General features: G+C 36.6%; 2 protein-coding genes and 1 pseudogene across 2 annotated transcripts; 1 reads left to right on the forward strand and 2 right to left on the reverse strand.

Annotated features, from left to right (window-relative positions):
* The first annotated feature begins 4,370 nt into the window (after positions 1-4,370).
* On the forward strand, positions 4,371-5,844 carry LOC143558847 (F-box/FBD/LRR-repeat protein At4g26340-like; annotated as a pseudogene).
* A 1,179-nt stretch (positions 5,845-7,023) lies between these two features.
* Positions 7,024-10,166, reverse strand: LOC143558848 (metacaspase-1-like). The gene is made up of 5 exons (XM_077047605.1): positions 9,717-10,166; positions 8,459-8,789; positions 8,261-8,381; positions 7,268-7,474; positions 7,024-7,129 (listed from the first exon to the last, which is right to left on the reverse strand). Exons 1-5 carry the CDS (start codon positions 10,099-10,101, stop codon positions 7,070-7,072), a joined length of 1,104 nt encoding a protein of 367 aa, XP_076903720.1. The 5' UTR covers positions 10,102-10,166; the 3' UTR covers positions 7,024-7,069.
* A 6,326-nt stretch (positions 10,167-16,492) lies between these two features.
* On the reverse strand, positions 16,493-20,817 carry LOC143558849 (polyadenylate-binding protein 1-like). Its single transcript, XM_077047606.1, has 6 exons — positions 20,684-20,817; positions 20,460-20,562; positions 17,977-18,047; positions 17,638-17,829; positions 17,413-17,543; positions 16,493-16,754 (listed from the first exon to the last, which is right to left on the reverse strand). The coding sequence occupies exons 1-6, from the start codon at positions 20,798-20,800 to the stop codon at positions 16,709-16,711; spliced, it is 660 nt and encodes a 219-aa protein (XP_076903721.1). The 5' UTR covers positions 20,801-20,817; the 3' UTR covers positions 16,493-16,708.
* Between the last annotated feature and the right edge of the window lie 1,765 nt (positions 20,818-22,582).

A 22,582-nucleotide genomic window follows, 5' to 3' on the forward strand; every position in this document is an offset into this window, starting at 1 on the left:
CAGGATTTGGGGAAATAATGAAGTGAAAGTCCAAATTATTTTGAAATCTTGAATTAAAAGTTCATATTTTTTCTAAACCTTTTTTTCTCAAAATCCGTCTTGACTGTTTTTTTATGTTTCCTACCTTTTCCGTCCATATTTTCAAACTCTAGGAAAAAGAGATTTTCAAATCTCGTCTTGAGATACGGGATTCTACCACCACCATCACCGCCCACCGTTCGTCTTCTACCATCACCACTATCGCCATCATCCACCACCACCACCACTCACCGTTCGCCACCACCACCATCCACCCACCGTCCACCACCACCATCTACCACCCATCCGACGTTAGATCACGAGATCCCCATCTTCATCTTCTTCTTTTTCTTCTTCCCCTTTTCTCACTCTGTAAATCCATCCCCTTAAATTCACACATTACTTCAATTCCAACATCATAGACACAAACCCACTTCTTCAATTCAACCAATTGCTTCAATTTTCAGAAATGGAGCATGCCCACAAGGTGTTCGACGAAATGCCTGTGAGACACGAAGCTTCTTTTCTTGACCAGAACAAGCCTAATTTCAAAGAACTCGATCTGGGTCTCGGCAAAACATCCAACAGATCTCATTCCGGCAAGCTTAACACTACTACTCTTGACAGCCTGGTTGATATGAACTCCGACGGCGGCGGTGGCGGTGGGGTTGAGATCGGCTCCGACCATGGCGGTGGGTGGAGATGGTCAAAGATTCGGATGGTGGCGGGTGGTAGGTGGATGGTGGTGGTGGCGAACGGTAGGTGGTGGTGGTGGATGGTGGTGGTAGAAGGCGAACGGTGGGCGGTGATGGTGGTGGTAGAATCTCGTCTCTCAATACGAGATTTGAAAATCTATTTTTCCTATAATTTGAAATATGGACGGAAAAGGTAGGAAACATAAAAAAACAGTATTTCAAGACGATTTTTGAGAAAAAAAGTTAAGGAAAAATATGAACTTTTACTCCAATATTTTAAAATAATTTGGACTTTCCCTTCATTATTTCCTCAAATCCCGTCTCATACCTGACTTTCCTTCAAAATTTGGACTGCTCCCTCGTTATTTTTATTTTTTTCCAATGCGTCTTGACAGTCCAAATCTTAAATAATTTTGAGGAAAAAAGGGCTATTTGGGGAATCATCTCTCTAAAAAGGGCTATTTTGGGAATTTTCCCTTTACATTTACATTGTGTTCCGAGTCTCATTTAACGAGGGGAGAGAAAGGAAGGAGAATTGGGATAGGAAAGAAAGGTAGGGGAAGAAAAAATGTGTGACTTTATTTCGTGTTCCCGAGTTTAATGAAAATGAAAGGAAGACAAAGGAAATTAAACATTTTAGATGTTCCCGAGTTAAGAGGAAAGGAAAAAAAAGGTATAATTTTCATATTATACCCTTTAAGTAAACTATATTATGGAATTAGATATGAAGGTAATTTAGGAATCGATATGAAGTTATTATTACGAACAAAAATTTTTTCTCTCATAATTTATTTAATTTGGGATGACGATAATATGCTCTTAACAAATTTTTCAACATTTTCCCTCCTTTCCTCTTCACATCACTTCTTAAAAAATCATTGGACATGCTTTTTTAATATTTTCCTCTATTTTCCTTCCCCTCCCCTTGTTAAATAAGACTCGGGAATACAGCGTTAGTTCCCTATTATATATCATATAATTACACTAATTATAGGTTTTTTCAATTAAATAATACACTTTTATACTTTTATCGTTATCATTTTTCTCTCTTTCACTTTCAACCACTTTTATAAAATATTAACATTTGTTAACAGTGAAACCCCAAATTTAGCTTTATTGTATAACATTTTCTCTCTTTCCTAGGTTTGGCTTCAAGAGTAAAATGGAACTAATGCACCATATTGGAGAGTTAGAGTGAAATTAAGTGAGTGAGGGATTGTGGCAATGAATGGGTAGAGGTAGAGACCTCATTTTTATAGCCACAATGTCGTTAATTACAATGAATAGAGAGTTAATTTATAGAGATAGTCAAGTTGCAAGTCTTATGGAGAAAAATCATGTAATTGACACAAATAAATGAGTCAAATGATTAAATGATGATGGAGACATGCCTAGGTTCATGAAATATCTTAAAAAACAGTCAAAAGGAAAAAAGTTTGATTTTTGACAAGTTTAAATAATTAAATCCATGGACTTTGATATGACAAAAATTGATAATAAAATACATGAAAAAGAGTATATGATCTGGTCCGTAACATTGTAAACATCAAACATAAAAATCATAACAATAAATTCTTAAACATGAGTTATAAATTACATGAAATTCATATTTTCAATAATAAATATGAATTATAAATTACATGAAATTCATAATATGAAGTTACTATTCTACATAGTAATCTCTAAAAAGAAAATTAGAAAAATAATTATTTTTTAACAACTCAAAACATATAATCATCAACAAACGATGACTACCAAAGGACTTCTAATCCAATGGTATCTTGGTGGTGGGATGAGAATTAGTGACAATAATGTCCTGGGTTCGAATCTCACAAGAGGGGTTTTTCTCAAATATTGAATTTCCTCCTGAATTGGTGACTTGGTGGTGGATATGATCGCGTGATACCACTAGTGGCACAATGGAACTCTAGTGGTTTGTGAATGATCCAAATTAGTAGTTCGAAAAAAAAAAAACAAACGATGATAGCACACGCTACCAAGCCTGAGTTAAGGCACGTACGCGTTTCAGCGCTTTTAGGTCTGTTTTATTGTTGTAATTTGAATACCATTTTTTAACTTTGTAACCACTCTAATACCCGAGTAAGCCATATTAAGACGAGATATAAAAGGATCACAAAGTAACCGTTCCCGCTCTTATTTTCAAACTCTTCGTCTTCTTCTTCATCTTCAGGCGCCAACAATGAGGCTTCGATCGGCTCAAAAGAAGAAGGTTATTATTATTGTTATTATTATTCATTTTAGTTTCAATTGATTTATTTCGTTTACTGTATAATCACCACAGATTGTTCATATATTACGATACCTGTTTTGTTTATTCGTAATGTAACCTAATTTTGCCTCTTCTTCATCGTTATTCAATGGATTTAATAACTGAATTCTGCAATGATTGTCTATTTTTAATGTATATTATTATATTCTAGGGTTTCACTTACTGTCCGCACATTAGAGTAGACTAGTGCTTCATTTGATTAGTTTATGTATTGTAATCAGTAATCACCATTGTTTACCTATGGATTATTATTCACTGATTGATTGTAATATGTACTAGCTGAATTATTAACTAATTTTACACTGAATTTAATTTGCATATTGATCTTCTTAGGGTTTGAGTTATGTGAATGTTGCTAGATTTGTACATTACCGTATCGTGTAATCATTTGCCTGCGGATTCACTGATTGAAATCTGTAAGGCACACGAATACACTGTTCATATGACCATAGCTTAATTATCAAGTAATTTCAACACTGGATTTTGCATATTATTACAGCAAGGTTGCAAAAGTCGCTAGGCGGACCCTAGGCGGCCGACTGAGGAGTTGGGAGTACTCGAAGTACTCGGACATGGTAAATATAAAGTAAATTAATTTTGGACATTATATATTTGTCAAAATAAGCATAATTCACGTCAAAAGGGTACTCTAGCTGACTCGGCAACTTTTGAATGACTTTTTGAGAACCCTAGCCCGCCTAACCCGACTTTTGACCACCTAGCCCAACTTTTTGTCCGACTTTTAGAAATGCCTAGCCGACTTTTGACCGACTTTGACCGCCTCCGACTAATCCAGGCCGAATTGGAAAAAGTCTCCAAGGTAGGGGTCCGAGGACCGACAAGTCGGCCTTAGAATCCGACTTTTACAACACTTAATTCTTTCTTAGGATTTAACTGATGCGAATGCTGAACACACAATCCGTACATTAGGTATGTTTACTGCTTCATTTGATTTGTGTATCATGCATTGTAATCACTAATCACCGTTGTTTACCTATGGATTACTCACTGATTGTAATCTGTAAGGCGCAACGATAGCTGAATTTGGCATATTATTGTTCTTAGGGTTTTAGTTATGTGAATGCTGCTTGATTCATGCATTAAGTTTACTGCTTCATTTGTGTATATTGTAACCACTAGTCACCATTGTTTACCTTCACCGATGGAAATCTGTTAGGCGCACAAATACACTGTTCGTATGACCATAACTTAATTATCAAGTGATTTCAACACTGGAATGGACTTTGCACATTATTTATTGATCTAGGGTTTCACTGATGTGAGTCAGTTGCATATTAGGCTTTGCTGCTTCATTTGTGTATGCGAGTATTATTAACTGTTACTCGATGACTTGCATTTGTGAAGGGCGCTCGTGAACCACCAAATATGATTGATTACATCAGCAAAATGCCAGATGATGTTCTTGTTATGATCCTATCTCGTTTGATTGCAAAAGATGCTGTGGTCACAGGCAGTCTCTCAACAAGATGGAAACACTTATGGCATAATTTGTTCCAACTGAACTTTGATGGTACTAAAACTTTAGATAAAATGGGCAATGATAAGATGCTTTGTATTTTAGAGAGGCTTAAGTTCATCATGCATGTGAATAATGCCATCAGCAGTCATAACTACCCAACGGTCCAACGTTTTCGGATTCGCTTCGATTTGGATTGCAATTACTCTGGAAATATAACTGAATGGATTCGGTTTGCTCTAGACAAGAAAGTTGAGAGGCTTGAACTGAATTTCCTGGATAAAGGTCACCACACTCGTGATCGAGCCAAAAACTATGATTTCACGTTACCATCATCAAATGCTGCGTGTCTTACTCTTAAAAAGCTGGTCTTGGTTAGTGTCAACTTAAACGAACCAACCCTAAACGAAATCTTGAACAATTCTCCACATCTTAATATCTTATTCATGACTAGCTCGGGTTTGTTCCCACATATTCATGTTGGCGGGCGGGAGCGGGACATTAACTTGAAACAACTAAAAATAGTGGGTTGTTCTGGGATCGAATCTATCTCTTTATATGGTTTTGACCTTGAAAAATTCGTACATTGTGGTCATGAGGTAGAATTCTATCTCACTGATCTTCCAAAGATTAAAGAACTTGATATTGGTGAAGTCAGTGTAGGATTAGAGACCAATGTGTTCAGGCAGATCTCATCTTGTGCTCCTTACCTTCAGGTTCTTATCTTGGACATGTGGTGTCCGCAGGTTAGTAAGTCTATGTTTTTGTTTATAATCTTCAATAAACTAAAGTACCGTGAATGTTTTCATGCTTTTTCAGAAACGTTTAGATGTTAATGCCATTCCCAAATTTCCAAATGTCAAGAAACTAGTGCTGGTAATGGGAGCTGAAGAAGATGATTGTCTACTAGAGTTCACTTCAATAGCTCAGGCATGTCCAAAGTTGGAGACTTTTTCAATATCGGTAAGTACTTGTGCTATATATGCCATTATATATTTATAAATTAAATTAAAGGCACTATAACTAGACCGTAAAGTGGTTATTTTGTTTTTGCAGCTACATTGGGTATCTCCATTGAAAACAAGGAGGAAAGTAGGACGAGTTGTACTTCCTGAAGGTCATAAACACCTGAAGCATCTTGAGATCATTGGATATTATGGTCGAATCAGTGACCTTGAGCTTGCTGTGTATGCAATAGACAATGCTGCTGCACTCAAAAAAATCATCGTTGATCCTGTCTGTCATGCTTATGGGGGAAATTTAAGTAAACAGGACTGTTTGAAGAAAGAGCCAGCTGCTCGATCGTCTGCCAAGCGTCAGATCATCCACTGTTGCCTCCAGGTGTCAATTTGGCCATACTATAAACTCTCACTCACGTACAAGTGTTGCTGCATGTCGTAGAAGTTTCTACTGCTAGATTGCTTTGATTTTTACCACTTGAAAGATTCAACATTTTCTTTTTCATATATAAACTGCTGTAGGAACTGTTTATGCTTTTGGATGCTGGAATTATTCTTAGGTTTATTGAGTAATGAACTAATGATCATAAGGTGGTGTTTGTTTGCTACCAGATTTTTGCCTATAACGTCCACATCTGTTGGAGCGAATCATATAGCCTACATTAATGCTATATCACCAGTCGCGTTCGATTCAATATCAATCACAAAATAGGTAGTCTTGTGAATAATTGACAAGCATAAGAATTGTATATTCTATTACTAGATAATCCACAATCAAGCGTGAACAATTCCAATCCTGTAGTAAAAATAATGTTGTATGATCTTTGTATCCTTTTAAACATAAATTTTATGTGATGTTTAGTGAAATTGTAAATATGTAATCATGGTTTGTTCAAGAAGATATGTGTAGCTATAAATAATCTTTGATCGAAGAGTCCACGAACTCATAACGTTGGTTTGCTAGTTGAATTTTGTGTGGAGCAACTCAGCAAAGGGAACGTCTGTTAAATGTCGCTTTCTTTTCCCTAGTTGTGCCAACGGTTGTTTGATCTGCGAGATTTTGTACTTCTATTTGCAATATCCTTTTACCTGGTTATTAGGGTGTCGTGGACCCGTGGTAGTACATAGTTAGATACTACTAGAGTCATTGGGGCCCATTGTTATGAATGTAGTGGTGGTCCGGTACTTATGCCTAGTGGCCTTGATGTGATGGTCCAGGCGTAGTGGTTCGGAATTTCGGATGTGACGGCCCAGATGCAGTGGTTTAGACAATATGAAATTTAGAATCGTCCTGTCGTCCTGATGCAATCTGAAATGCTTTCAAAGAATGAAAAAGTTTATTTAACAAGCTCAATTTTGTTTCTTAAAAATAAGATTATCTCATTTTGGCCATTAAAACCAACCGGCCGGTCCATTCTGGTTTTCAAAACACTCGTCCTGTGTCAGTCAACAAGACATCAATTATATAATTATATATTTTTTTAATAACAATAGAAAGAAATTTGTTTATTTGGCACATAATGTTAATAAATCCACCCACAATCATGCATGAATATCCTGGAAAATTTTGAAACTGACAAGCTGTACAGACCGAAGGAATAAACTCGATACAAGAACGGGCGATTACTTGCTAGAGGGAGAATCGCTTGGTGTAAACATCAAACGGTTCACTGGCTGTGAGTTGTGGTTCCTGCAGTAAAAAATTGATATTAATGCCCATAAAACTTCACTAAATTTTCTATTAATAGAGGTATTTGTTTTCTTGATAAAACGTTCGGGTCATTTATGTTTTGGCCCGAACAGTAATGAAGTAAAAATATTTAGATACCTGTCTTATACCGCCACCAAGACTTCCTCCGGTCAACAGCATACCAAGGAGAGATGTGACAGCACCGCCACCTGCATCACTTTCGTTTTTCCGTATGGTGGTCCTCATTGAAGTCAACATGTCACCATATGTCGTTGCATGTCCCCGTTCAATTGCTTGTATGAATGAAAATGTCATTGCCCCCGTTGATGTCACTTTCGATAGAGACTGCCCATATTCATTAATTCATCATATTAGAAATATGACAATATCTAAAGAAGAACATAAGTTGAGCTAGGTGTGTAGATTTCGCAAATTTAGGTTTAGGTTTAGTCTAAATGGGCGATTGACCCACCAGCATGTTTAGGTAAACGAGTCATATTCGGGTCGATTTGGCAGGTCTGCGTTAAAAGATTGTCACTTTCGAGTAAAAAAATATATAAAAGTCCAGCATAATCGAGTTGTTCGTGTCAACCTGTAAAAACTAAGTCGTGTCCAGGTTGACGGGTCTGACACGGTTTTCGGGTTTGTGTCGGGTTTGACTCGCCAACTCACGAACACGACCGTTTAATAGGCATAGGTTTAGTAACATATCGCAACATTCATCAAACGGAAAATTGCATAAAAAGACACCCGACTTTGTTTGCCACTTTGCCTCAAAACAAAACTCAAATTTTCAAATGTTTCAATCTAAAGTAATCATCTACTTTGTCAACAGCAACCCCTTCAACGGCTCCATGTCAGCAAGAAAAGCCAACATGGTCAAATGCTGACACATCAGCTGCCATGTCATCATTTCAACCTAGTAACCTAAAGTTTCTGCAAGTCTAACGGTTTTCTCTAAGAAAAAAAGATGACTGGCTCGTTAAATGACTAACTTATCAATAACAACTAAGATATCATGGCAGTTGACTATAAGTCAACCATCAAATGAGCGCGATTCAAGGGACATAAGTATTTACAATTTCGTGAATTAAGCAAGAAGATTAATAATGAAAAAGCATTTGAAATTACCAATGTATCTGCAGAAGATTGATCATCATCACAACCACTAAACGAGATAACTTCCCCTCCGTTAGTTCCTTTAAACACTCCCGATTGAGGGCTATGATCCTCCCACACATACCTCCCATTCCTACATTAATAACACAACATTTACTTTAATAAATGTATGAAAACTCAAGCGGGCTGACAAAACAGTAGCATATATACCTGTCCATTCTACAAAGAAATGGTAAATCAAGCATGGTGCCACTATGACACGCATCAATAATCGCATGTAGTTTGACACCATGAGGTATTGGCTTAACAATTGTTGCATTTATTTCATCATCAACAATCATTCCTTGAGTTTCAAAGTCCAATGGGCATAATGTCTCGTCATAACCATCAATTTCATCACCAGTGTAGTTTCTCTGTTGAGAACCGTGACCGGAGAAATGGAACACTAAGGAATCGCCAGGCTGGCAACCTTGTACCAGCCAATACATTGCCATTCTGAAGTTATGTTTTGTTGGAATCCGGTAAGGATCAGTTTCCTCTTCTGAAATATCAATTAAAAGGATGTTAACTTGATAGTTAATAGGATATGATTGTCCATCATGAACATAAAAGAGTCAAAAGTATGACAATATGTTGATTGTGTTATTCTACTTTATGTTATATTCATGATCTCTTTTATTAAGAATAAATACTTTTTTGACATTTATGCAACTCTTTATGATCCATCAAGTCTCAGTTTCCCCAAAATCACTGACAAAAGAGTAAATCTTTTCGAACTCGAATTCAAAGTTGTTACTTAAGGGGTTCAACTTCCTCAACAAAGTTTCAGGAAAATTAGCCCGATGAAGATGACATAAACAAAACATTTGTACAGTCATTTGAAATTTTATCAGGAAAAAAGTTGTAACACATTAACATTGTCATTATTCCTAGAATTGTAGCTACATGTAACATGTAGTTTTTTATTAAGATGATATCAAAAACTGGCCACTCTTTGTTTTGTCAAACGAATCGTCACAAAGATCAAAATACAATCATTCTCTATAATTTCAAGAAAACCAAAAGGTCAATGTCAAATTATATTTTGATCATAGATAAACTGTGCCAAGTACAGCTCAAGTAAACCATGCCAAGATATTATCCGCTATGCCCCGGTGGGTTGCTCATCCAGAAACTCTTGGTTTTGTTTTCATCCGACGAATTGCTCGGCCAGGCAAGACGCGTCTTTGTAAAGAAGGCTTTCACCCCCATTATACGTCCGTATAACGAGTGGAGAGCTGAAACCTTCTCTACCAAGACGCGTTTTGCCAAGGCGAGCAATTCGTCAGGTGAAAACAAAACCGTGAGTTCCTGGATGGGCAATCCACCGGGGCAAAGCGGACAACATCCTGGCACGTTTTACTTACATGTTACATAAATAATATTAATCCAATAAAAAATGAAGATAAAAAGAAAAAGAAAACATTACCAGTAAGCATGAGAATAGATGACTCCGGAAACTTAAACTTATTAATCAACAAATACTTCATACACTTGGCATCATTAATGCAACCTTTCAACTCATGCTTCGTTCTCCTATACGATATCCCACAGATCACGGCTCTCTTCCGTCCGTTGACCGACGGCGTTTGACCAAACGACGGCACTCGATCGTACGGAGACGGAGCCGGCGGAGGAGCGTAGTTGTAGTTAGAAGACGAAGTGGCGTAGGGATGAGTTGGCGGCGCCGGCGGGAGGTTGCGTGGATCGGCGACACGTGTAATGGCTTGACAGATGGCGCAGCGGATGGACCTGGCTCCTGGTGGCAGTTGGAGTGGTGTACGGCAGTTGGAACAGTCGACGAGCATCAACATTTTGTTCGTTGATCGGAGTTTGTTAATATTATTATTATTGTTAAGAGGAAGTTGAAAAGTGGTGGGAGTTGAGTTGGTGGTGACTTAACAGGGGAAAATGTTTTATTGTTGCTAAAAACATCTCGTAACATTCTTTTAAAACTGTTTCTTTGCGTTTCGATCACGTTTAACCCATCTTGCACGGCCAAGTTGATAATATGTGCAATGCATCGGCTATGAAAAAACGCTCCATCACAAATAGGTTTATACTTTAATTTTAAATGGCCAACCGCGGCCGTATTGTTGGACGCGTTATCAAACGAAATTGAAAAGATTTTATCTTCAATTTTGTATTGTTGAATGACTTTATCCAAGATTTGAAAAATATTTCTACCCGTGTGCGGGTAATCAAACAATTGAAACGCAACGGTTCGTTTCATCATTTGCCACGACTCGGGGTCAACCCAATGAGCCGTCACACAAATGTATGAGTCGGGCGAACCATGAGGTACCGACCAAACATCCGTTGTTAAGTTTACACCAGTTTGTAAGTTTGAAAAGTATGAAATTAGTTCGGATTTAGCGTTTTTCCATGCTTTAAGACAATCTCTTCTAAGGGTCGAACGACTTACGTGTTGGTAGCGTGGTTGAACATAGTTTTGCATCATCTCCGTGAATTGAGGGTTGTCGAAGTGGTTGAAAGGAAGTGTTTGTTGAATCACAAAGTTTGAAAACTGTTGACGTACCGCTTCAACGTCGTACGTAAACACCCCTCCTTGATTCGTCATCTCCGGCTGCGAACTACTTCCCGCTTCGTCCTTCAAGGCCTTGCAAAAGCGCTGTTGTATATGCGCTTTTAAAGTGGAGTTTGCATCTTTGGCATAGAACTTCAAACAGTGCTTGCATCGAGCTTTTTGGCGACCGTTAGACAGTTCGCATAGGTCGAAATGTTGCCACACATTTTGGTTTCGTTTCGTGGGGATGATCCGAACGACCGTTATGTCTGTGTTCGAGGCACCCATGTTGACGGATGAAGCAGCACTTTGGGAGGCCATGATAATAAGAGCGTATAATCGAGTATGAAATAAACGAGTACGAGTATGAAATAAACGACTACGAAATAAGAGCGTATGGAGTGGTAATGTGGTAATTGAGTGTGAGATAACAAAATAATCGCGCATGAAATAAACGTTTAGAGCTAGTAGAGTTGTATAATCGAGTGTGAGCTAACCTACCCAACCTAAACTATATATAGTTGTTTGTGGGGGTAAAATGTTAAAAAAAACGGCTAGAAATCAAGAAAAAACGGGCAAAAAAGGACCCAAACGGTCATATGGCCGTTTTATAACGGTCAAAAACCGGTTAACCTAAAAACCGGTTAACCGGTTTTTAGGTTAACCGGTTTTTGACCGTTAACCGGTTTTTAGGTTAACCGGTTTTTTAATAACCGGTTTTTAAATTTAACCGGTTTTTTTACTAACCGGTTCAATAACCGGTTTTTGTCCACGAATGAGTAACCGAAGTACTAACCGGCGGTTCAATAACCGGTCTAACCGGTTTTTTAATAACCGGTTTTTCTATTAACCGGTTTTCGGTTAAACCGACATAGAACCGGTTTTTTTGAACACCTCTAATATGAAGGCTGCCATTTGAGAATTTGACCAATAATTTCTTATTATTGCTTTAAGTTGCAGTCTGATCCCTTATGCTTTGAAATGCTTGCAAAATTGCTTCTAACTTTTCTAATAGGCAAATTGGATTTAAATAGTTACATCTTTTTGTAGTTTGCCAATAATAATCTCATTTCAAAAAACGTTTTTATCGGTGCCACCTTTCACACTAATTGTTTTTCCATGGACCTCCGTTAAAAATGTATTTTTCAAATTTCAAACCGTTGTTTTAGGACTTTTGATCAAAATGAGGATACGAGACGATTGATGTAAAACTTACCTTTAAACGGTGCTCAAAACAGCTTTTTTTTGTTAATTGGGAATTTAACACCCGAATTGAAGTACCGTTTCGTCGTTTATAGCACTTTTTAAGGTAAGTTTTGCATCAATTGACTCGTATCATTATTCCGATCAAAAACATAAAATATCGGTTTAAAATTTGGAAAAAAAAAATTAATGTCAATGTGGGACTGGTTACAGCTATTTACTGAGATAAGATTATTATCAACCAACTTAAAAAATGTGGGTTTATTTAAATCTAATTTGCCTTTGTAATAGCATATATTTCATTAAAAGTTGTGTTTATTTCGATACCGAAGGCAACTAGGCAACAAGTTGCGTCACTGACCCTTTTTAATTAGCAAACTAAGTCGTTTAAAATAACATTCGTAAATCGTGAGGTTGTGAAATTACTATTCATGACCAGTGGTAGTTCTACTACCTCAAGAACTAGGAAACCAATAGTATCAAATCCGAATGATATAAACATTTGTTGGTTGTCAACACGCGTTTCCTCGTGTTTGCCACCTTACATGATGCAGCTTTTAATACATTCTAACCCACTGTGAAAACACTACTGGTCAAGCCCACATAAGCGGAAGCCACTATCAGATGTACACATGCGTGTTTCTCTCATATCCATCCAAAGACCAAAATATCAGTTGGTCTAAGAGTTGACCTTCCATCCAACAGACCAATAAAAAATTCACATGTGCTTTGTTCTTAACAGAATCTCAGCACGCTTAAATATGTCAAAGAGCACATTCCTAACCAAATTGTGTCGGTACTTGAATCCTAAGAGCTCTCTACAATGTACCGCGTGCTCCCCATGTCCAAACAAGCATTGCGACAAACATGACGTATCTCATCAACTGAAAATAGATTAATCATGAAGCATTGCTTAAGGATAGTACGATACTCCACCGACAACATATGTTGGCCTAACCCATCTATCAAGACAGCAAGAAGAACTCTTGAGCATGCGGTACCCGTACACACAAAAACAACTTTTGTGTATGTGTCATGTCAAAATTCTTAGTTCTTTGTTTAGAGTTTGGCTGACTGACTAAAATCTTGAGTTATACTATTTTAACTTTATATAGAGTTTTTATTTATATACGTTTCAACCAATATATCATCATTTAGGGCAGTAGAAAAATATTGAAGATTTAGTCATTTAGTTTTAATGAGAACTCTAAAGAAAACAATTAATGCTTTATTCCATATATGCAACTAACAAACTTGAAAGTATCTTTTAATTAGAGAAATTGCTATCAAACATTAACCAAATATCTTAAATGAGACAATGATTGATTTGGTATGAATGATTTTGATTGGTAAAAAAGTGAAATAGTTTGGTTTTTGATTGATTTAATTTAAGTTTAACTAATATACAAGCAAATTCAGACATTTTTTTATGTAATGTAGTAAAAAAATAACAATGTTAGATGAACAACTTAGACGTACACGGTTAACTTTTTTTTTTCTTGTTTTTAAAGGGTGAATTTCTTTTAATATTTGCTGTCTATGAGATACTGAGACTTGAACGTAGAGGTGGACAAATAAACCGGTTAACCGAACCGAATCGAATCAAAAATTGAACCAAAACCAAATTGGTTTGAAACCGATTATGTAAAAACCAGTTTGGAACCGATTTAAACCGTAGGTTTGGAATTGGTTTGTAATTTTCTCCACCAAAACCGGTTTCAAACCTGTTAAACGAACCAGAACCGGCAAAAACCGGTCAAAACTGAACCGAGACCGATCAAAACCCGAACCGAAACCGATCGTAACCTGGTAAAGATGTTTGGTTTCAACCCGAACCGAAACCGATCATAAACCGGTTTTGACTTTTGTTAAGCAAACCGAACCGGTTTCAACCCAAACCCGTTTTTTATTTTTAAACCGGTTTGTGCACTTCTACTTGAAACCAAGACCTTCTCCTCTCAAAGCCATGTGTTTAAAAAGCTTTGACTTTGTCAATGGACCACCACCCCATTAATCGATATATGATATATGGTTAACTCTTGACATACTTAGCATTTTCTTATAACTATATTTTGTATTCTTGAAAAACCTATCTATTTATGAAGCATGTAAACATGAGGGGTAATTTGTTTATACTTGAACCTATGAGGGCTTTATTGACAAACAATGATAACTCACAAGTTACAACCTTGAATGGCAGACCTCGTATTTTGTGTTTAAGTGGCCTTTGGTTGACTCTAAGGCTGAGGGGCGTGGGGCTTCAACGGGGGTGCTAGAGCCCCTCCGCTCGCGCCCCCAGGCGCTAACACCACATCACCGGGGCGCTAACGGGGGCGCTAACGGAAAAAAAAAGAGAGGCGTGAGCTGGTTAGCGGCTGAAGAGAGAGAGAATCTAGCATTGGGTTTAGAAAAGAGCAGTTGGGCTCTTAAATATTAAAAAAAATATTTTCCTATATAATTATACTCCATTTCACCAATTTTTATACCAAAACTTCAAACCTTCACCCAAAATCAATTCATCTTCTCAACTTTTTAAAAAAAAAAATGACTGGAAATTGGTTCCCAAACCTTGATTCAGATTATCTTGACGACGATTTATGGTCGTCACCGCACCAACCGATGTTTTATTCGGAGCCGCAAGAATCATCCGGCTTTCAACCATCCAACACACAACCGTCTCCTAGAGACTTCAGTAACCTAAATCCGGTCGATCAAATGCTAATGGAAAAGCAAAAGGAACGTATCCGAAAGAGGTTGATCGAATAAGACCAAGCCGAAGAATAAGAAGAATGTTTTTTTAGTACTTTAATTTTTATTTTATTTTTAGATATTAATGTGTTTTTTTTATTAATGTGTGTTTTTTTTAATAATTTATGAGTTTTTTTAATAATACATTATTTGAATATATTTATAAAAAAATAAAAAAAAATTCGCTGGAGCCCCTGCTGGAGCCCCTCCACACCATGGCCAGGGGCTCCAACGAGGGCTCCAACACCCCCCTTATCCAGTTTCTCTCTCTGCCACACGTCATAATATTATTGGTTGGAGCCCCCATTAAAGCCCCCCACACCCCTCAGCCTAATAACAAGCGCGTGAACCTCGGGTCAACGAACCTTCTTACGAATTTCACTTCGTCAACGCAAGACAAAAGACGAAAGAGTAGAGTTGCCGGGTTCGATTAGGATATTTTTAACTCTTCTGTTTTGACTTTTGACGGTTCGGTTTAACCGGTTTAAACTGGTTTTTTTATCACTAGTTTGTATTAGAACCTTTAAGATTATAAGGATGATGCATACACGTAACTACATGTTTCAAAAATATATAGAGAGACGTTATAAATGTTATATGGTCGGTGCCGATTTCCAAACCGGACTAACCCGTTGAAACCGTCAAATCATCGAAAATAAATTGAATCGTTGGGATCTCAAACTGACCGACTTGCATTAATTTGAGTGGCTTTTAATCAAATAGCATTATACTATTTTATGTGTGATATTTATATATTAACAATTTAATCTAAAGTTATGTATAATAAGCTGTGTATTATGCAGTCAGATTTATACTATTTTCTTATTGGACCAAACTTTCCACTATAAATCTCTCTCTCTCTTTCTCTCCAACTTTTGTTTCCATTAGCAATTTAGCACCGATTTTTTGTCTCATTCACAAAACTCCGTCATGTTTCCACTGCCTCTCGCCACCACCGTGATTGCCTTTCCACCGTTTTCACACCACCTTCGTCTTCCTTGTGGTTGTCACTGTTGTCTGGTTCAATTTCGGACTCTTGGTGGTGGTGTCGTATTGGGGGATGGTGGTGTTGGTTACGACGCTTGTTGGTCATTGTTTACATGGTTGGTGTTATGGCAGACAGTGGGGATGGGGTTCGCTCGCCACTTGTCACCGTCTTAAACCGCCGCAATCGTGATTCTGGTTCAATACAAAATCATTTTTAAGTAAAGAAAGACTACACTAATAACTTCAAGGTAGTACATGGAGTTTAATCACATGTAGTAGTTGCGTTATGTTTGTGTGTGTCAATTGATATGTTTCTTCAAAAACCTCACTTTCTTAAGCGAAAACGAACCAGGCTCACATCCACAACAAGCTGAATTCGCAAAATACATCAATTCATCTGTGCATTTCATGTCAAAAGCTAGCAAAGAGCAAATATCATTCCATCTCTTTCTAAAATGCTCTTATTCTCCTTTCATAAGACGACGACTCCAAGTGTTCTTACGAGAGTCAAAGAACCATCTACGAGTAAAGCAATGTATGCCAAGAACCGACTAGCTCACTGAGCATAAAAGTAGAAAAAGAAAAAAAAAAACATTTTTTTTGGTCGTGAGTTAAAACGAACCATACAAAACTCTCGCACAACTCGTTTCAATAACCATTTTTATAAGCAACACATACTACACTCCACAATCCTAAAAGACTTGTAACATAACAGAAAATAAAAGATAAAAGGTATATGTTATAAATCAATCCTAAGTTGGGCAAATATCTCTCAATTTTCCAACTATAATAAACACCCCACGACTAAAGGCTAAACAAGTCTTTTAATCTATCCCGAAATGTAAAATATTGATCGGTATATGGGGTAACAGGAACGCTAGGGCACGCAGGCCAAATAGTACGCAACAAAACAAAATTGTATAACTTAAGACCCACGATTCCACCCTCAGTTGTCATTAATACGGCATGTACCACATTGCCCTCCTGGCCCTTGGAATCCTTCTGCAATATTAAAACATATGCATGTTAGCTTTCCTAAAGGCAGCATAAATGGGTTGGTTTGGGTTGTGTTTTATCTATAATAATGGGTCAAATCAACCATATAAAAAATTTAAAAGAAAATTAACTGAACGAGTTAAGTGAACGTACACCATCCAAGTGTAGGTGGTACAAGAAAAGTATGATCGCCTCAACTCTCAAAAGCTCGATAACTTATTTAGATAACGTTTAGTTAGGGGTGTAATATAAACAAGCCGAGCCCAGGTTCCTGGACGCTCACATGCAACTCGTTTTAGATGTATTTTTAAAGCTAAAGCATGCCTGATTAATAAATCCCATGCTCAAGCTTGGTGTGGCTTGAGCTCGGCTTGTTTATTATTCATAAAATATTTAATTATTTTACTTAATACCATGAGAAACCAACACGGTGACATGCTCTGTTTTTCTCACAAATGACCCTTAACAAACTTTTGCAAGTGGATCTTAAATTAACAAGCGGCCTGGCTCATTTACACTTTACACTTGTTCGGTTCCATGCTTAATTTTGAAATCGTTACCTATCAACCAAGGTATGACACCCTTTCCCTTAATAAAAAACCACCCTACATGTCTAGCACATAATTACTACAATGGAAAGATCACTTGAATATCTAATACATACCCATAGCCATACGGAGAATAGATTGGTGGACCCGGCATGTAACCCCTTCGTGGGTGAAACCCAACATACGGGTTTGGACGCCTTCCTCTGAACTGCTTCATACCGGGAATATTGGTCCGTTTAGCTGCAACCTGAACAACATCAAGGTTAAACTCATGAGAATTTGAATCCCAAATGTTTGAACACGCAAAACTGGAAATAACACACATAATTAGGAATTAGGACCTTGAGTTGGCGTCCATGCAATTCTGACTCGTTCAGAAGCAAAGAATTCTGAACAGATTCAGGCTCCACAAATTCCACATACGCAAAACCTTTTGGTTGACAAAATTTGTCGGTTAATATTGTCACCCTGTTTACAGTTCCACATGACTGAAAATGTTGTTGAACTTCTTCAGGTGTACACGCATAGTCTACCTGAAGTTCACAAGTAAAACAAGATTAAAGAACTAGAAGCTCATAACACGTAGTAATAAATGTACGAAATACAATAAGATCTTGTTTTAGCACATTATATCACGTTTAAGAAAAACAAAAAGTAAGTTAAAAGATCATAATTCTCACATTGCCAACATATATCGAACGAGCATCAGCTTCTTCCTTCTCAGCCAGTGTAGCAGAGGCAGTAGGATCTTCTGACAATTCCAAATACGAATGAAAACAATGTCAATTGAATGAAATATATGTAACTGATGAACTACTAATATAGTAAAAGTAAAGGTGGTATAATATTGCAAACACAGAACACCAGAAATGGTTGAAGATTAAAATGTCTATAAAAAGATTATATAAAGTGAATAACAAAAGCTATGCGTGGTACTTGAAGGTAAAGAAGACAAAAACACTATTTAAACAGAAGTAGATGCAACAAAGCAATAGAGAAAAGCAAGGTCCTTGATAACCTTGATCACTAAAAGCTATTTAGCTACAAACAGAAAAAATACAAAAGAAAATGTCTATACATTGCTCAAAAAGTAAGTCACAAACTAACAATATATACGTACTCTTACTATAAATCATTAAATTTGTTTCCTTTTTTCCCTTGTCATTTCAAGTCTGGCTTTTCAATTTACCAATCAATGAATGTCAATCTTCTAAAAAAAGAGTAATACACGACTAGGAAGCGTGTATACACATACGCGGGTAGAATAAATCTGAAATTTTGAAGATGAATCGGTATACTTGTAAAATGTAATCTAGTTGTAGGGTGGTATACCTCTTTTCACACACAGTTTCAACAATATTAACTTTGTTGACTACTTGACCCCACCCCCTAAAACAAAAAATAAAATAAATAAAAACGCCCCATTTATATCATTTTGTCATATTCTTTTATCTTTCCTTTGATTAAAGATAAATCGGGTGCTCCGATGAAAGTAATTCAATGTAGCATTAATAATACCAGCTAAAATTACAACCACATGTTAGTCATGATTCTATGATTAGTATAACCGCAACCAACAAAGATTGTGAATAAAGGCGTTCATATGTAATATCGACTCCAATCAACCATTAATTCATTCGCAAAAAGACAAATATGCTTAACAAACATGAGACGCTCCAAGGCATTTTTGTCCCAAAACACCAGGACCGTCTATGTACAACCAGATAGGCTTAATTTACAACCAAAAGTTGCATATCCCTCATACGTTATACATCAAAACCTATTCGTAAGATAAAACTTTCATAATTTCTTTGTTTCTTAAATTATTATTACATATAAACCTCATACAAACCCTAAACTTACCAAATTTGACCATAACTACACAAGGCACACCTTTTTAAACAAAGCCCTATATACAACAATGCAACACAATTCGATGAGTGTATGGCATGTATCACACTCGGAACATATAACAGCACTTGGATACACCAAAACCTAGCCATTAAACATCATCCCAGCTCTAGCGCTTAAACACATACTATTCCATAAAACAAATAAAACATACTCGTACTGAAAAACAATACATTAACCTAAATGCCCCATATGGGTAAAAAAAGCATGAAACGCTACGAGCTTTTTAGTCCAAAAAGCCGTTTCAACTTTCACGCGTCTGTGCACAACCAACTGAACTTCATTTACAACCAAAAGTTTCACATCTCTAATCTGTCATACATATCAACACTATTTATCAAGTAAACCTTTCATAATTTCTTCATTCCTTAAAACTGTTATTACATATATACCTCATACGAACCCTAACTACACGAAGCACACATTTTTAAACCAAGCCATAAATACAACAACGTAATATAATTCGACAAACCTATCACCCTCTAATAACATTATATAACATCACTTAAATACACCTAAACCCTAGCTCCAGCAGTTAACCACACACATATTATTTCCATAAAAAAAACAAACGCGTCTATATAAAACCATAAGCTTTATTTACAACCAAACTTGCATCTGTCTCATATATTATACCCGTAACCTTGATCAAGTACAACTTTCATAAATTCTTCATTTTATAATTGTTATTACATAATACAAACCTTAAACCAGGCCCTATATACAATAATGTAATATGATTCGATAAACCTATCACCCTCTAATAACATCGTATAACACCACTTAAATACACCTAAACCCTAGCTCTAGCAGTTAACTTAACCACACACATTATCTCCATAAAACAAAGCAAACATATTCAAAACAATAAATTAACCTACACACCCTATTTGGTTAAAAAGGCGTGAAGCACTATGAGACATTCTGGTTCAAAAAGCAGACGCATGCGTCAAATTACAACCAAAAGTTTCATAATTTCTTCATAATTTCTACAACCAAAACTGTTATCACATATATACCTCAAACAAACCCTAACTTTTACCAAATTTAACCATAACTTCTACACGAGTAACGCCTTTTTAATCCAAGCCCTAAACACAACAACGTAACACGATTCAATAAACCTATCACCCTCTAATAGCATTCAACATCACTTAAATACACCTAAATCCTAGCTCTAGCACTTAACCACACATATTATTCCCATATAACAAAATAAACACATTCATAAACAATAACTTAAACCTAATACCTTGAACTGATCCCATCTCCTTCTCAACTTTAGCCTGCATTTCCCTAAGAGCACCTGCTTCCTCTTCAATCTCCTTCAATCTCTTCTTCATATCCTCCAAATCCTAAATTAACAATTAACAATTAATAATATCGCCATTAAAAGAATTAAACTTCGATTCACACGCAACAGATAACTAATCACCGATCAATTGAACAAACAGATAACAGAAACGTGAATTAGACCTTGGAGTTGTTATTATTATTAGTTTCAACGTCTTCCGGTGGTACGTCGAAATCGGCATCCATCTCAGCTTCGTCCGGAATCTCGCCGCCGTAAACTTCGTGCTCTTGATCCGCCATTGATTGATTGGTGTTGTTCGAATCGCACGAAGTAATTTGGGACTAATGAGCGAGTGAAATTAGGGTTTTATTGTCTGTCTGCTAACGATGGATGAAGCGGATTCAAATTTTATGCGGTGGGTCGGTTTGGGCTTTAATCGGGCCGGAAACGAAAATTTTGGTTATTTGACTCTTAAAAGTTAAACCCGGTTCCGGACCTGAGCCGGTTGATCTGGAACTGATTACTACATGACCTGACCTGTGAGTACGAATCGGGTTTCGGTTTTTAAGAAAAATCATACCCGGAACCAGTTTCATCTATACCCAGTCAAAACCCGACCCAGCTCGAACCCTGATAAAAACCTGACAACCCTGATTAAATAACCGACCAAACCCAGTTTCAGTTTCTGAAAATATCCAATTTGTGCACCTACTTAGGGGTTTTGGTGTTAAAACCAAAATGTTGATTTTTGAAAGCTATTTGGTGTTATTATGGGTTTTGGTTTATTTGGTTTACAATTTGGGTCTAACCAGTTTTTGGTTGAAAGAAAGGCTGGCCAAATTAATTAATTTGAGCCTGATTTTTTTTGTTAGTTAATAATTAATTGATTATTATACTTATTGGCTAAAGCGCTTGTGTTAAACTTTGTATTTAACTATTATAAATTATTTAACATAAAAGGATCTATAAGTTTTGATCGATTTTTTTTTAAGTTTAGTTACACACAAAATCGAAAATTCAGTTTTTACAAAAGCATGAAACCAAATTCTTTGTTTGATTTTTCGATTCCATACACGCCCCTAGGGTTTTATTACCATTCATTTTGATTAATTTGTTATTTATGGATCGGTTAAGACTCAAATTCATTTGGTTTAACTTTATTTAACCAAATTAAAGAATTACAATCTAGAATTGGGCTTTAGCATTAGATTTTAAGTTTGAAAACAGTTTCAGAGGTTGTTGGAAAATTTAATGTTGAATCAATAAAATGTCTGATTGGTTAAGGGGTAGCCTCTGAATCATTCAGTATGTCTTTGAAACACCATTAAGAGGCTCAATAAGCCATCAAGAGCTGTAACCAAACACGCTCTACCTCTGACCGATTTAGATGTAGCATTTCAATGGAGTCATTAAAAGGTCATCAAACAACCCCTTATTGATGAATGAGTGAAGGAAAATCAACAAAACAACCATATGGAGTGCTAACCGACCCAAATGCAAAAATAACCTTGTACTAATGTTTAAAGGGTTGTTGATTGAATTTTATAGTTCTAACATTGCTTAAATCAAACCAGTGTGTTGACGTGGCGAAATTTTGTTCATGTGTTATGTTCAATATACCTAATTGTTAAATGCCAATTGGAAACTTAGATTTCCTACTAGCGTGCCTTCATGGTGTATATCACGCTTTGTTTTGTTGTAACTCGACCGAACGAATGCGTATGCGTGAGGGCATGCTGACGATTGTTAAATGACAAAACTATCCTCTCGTGAGGGGCACGCTGATGGGTTTAACGACCAGACTTAACAAGTTAATAAATTCCGGTTTAATTGCAAGTGAAAGGATACCACAAGGGCGAAATTTGCAAATTTAAAATTATTGGACTAAAACCGCGGATTTGAACAAATTAAATGGACGAAAAAAGCAGTTTACTCTCTATAAATTAAAGCTTTGTTTTATAAAACTTAGCAATGGAGCATATATGGAAGTTGACTCATCCAACTTGCTTTGGCACCGCACCAGTTGTTGGTATTGGGGTATGGGTTTGACGAATAGTGATCACAACAAATGATAACAGTTT

This window comes from Bidens hawaiensis, unplaced genomic scaffold (assembly GCF_021521415.1).
Source record: "Bidens hawaiensis isolate Kalapana, Puna unplaced genomic scaffold, B.hawaiensis_p1.1 tig00019661_1, whole genome shotgun sequence".
Taxonomy (NCBI): Eukaryota; Viridiplantae; Streptophyta; class Magnoliopsida; order Asterales; family Asteraceae; genus Bidens; species Bidens hawaiensis.

What these genes read in the sequence shown, in the direction of transcription:
- LOC143558848 (XM_077047605.1), bottom strand. Translation starts at nt 10,101, where the DNA reads ATGTTGATGCTCGTCGACTGTTCCAACTGCCGTACACCACTCCAACTG. An exon ending in AATCTTCTGCAGATACATTG is followed by an intron (nt 7,475 to 8,260) that starts GTAATTTCAAAT and finishes GAATATGGGCAG; the next exon opens with TCTCTATCGAAAGTGACATC. An exon ending in TTGGTGGCGGTATAAGACAG is followed by an intron (nt 7,130 to 7,267) that starts GTATCTAAATAT and finishes TTTTTACTGCAG; the next exon opens with GAACCACAACTCACAGCCAG.
- LOC143558849 (XM_077047606.1), bottom strand. Translation starts at nt 20,800, where the DNA reads ATGGCGGATCAAGAGCACGAAGTTTACGGCGGCGAGATTCCGGACGAA. An exon ending in ATAATAATAACAACTCCAAG is followed by an intron (nt 20,563 to 20,683) that starts GTCTAATTCACG and finishes TTGTTAATTTAG; the next exon opens with GATTTGGAGGATATGAAGAA. An exon ending in TATTCTCCGTATGGCTATGG is followed by an intron (nt 16,755 to 17,412) that starts GTATGTATTAGA and finishes TTAATATTGCAG; the next exon opens with AAGGATTCCAAGGGCCAGGA.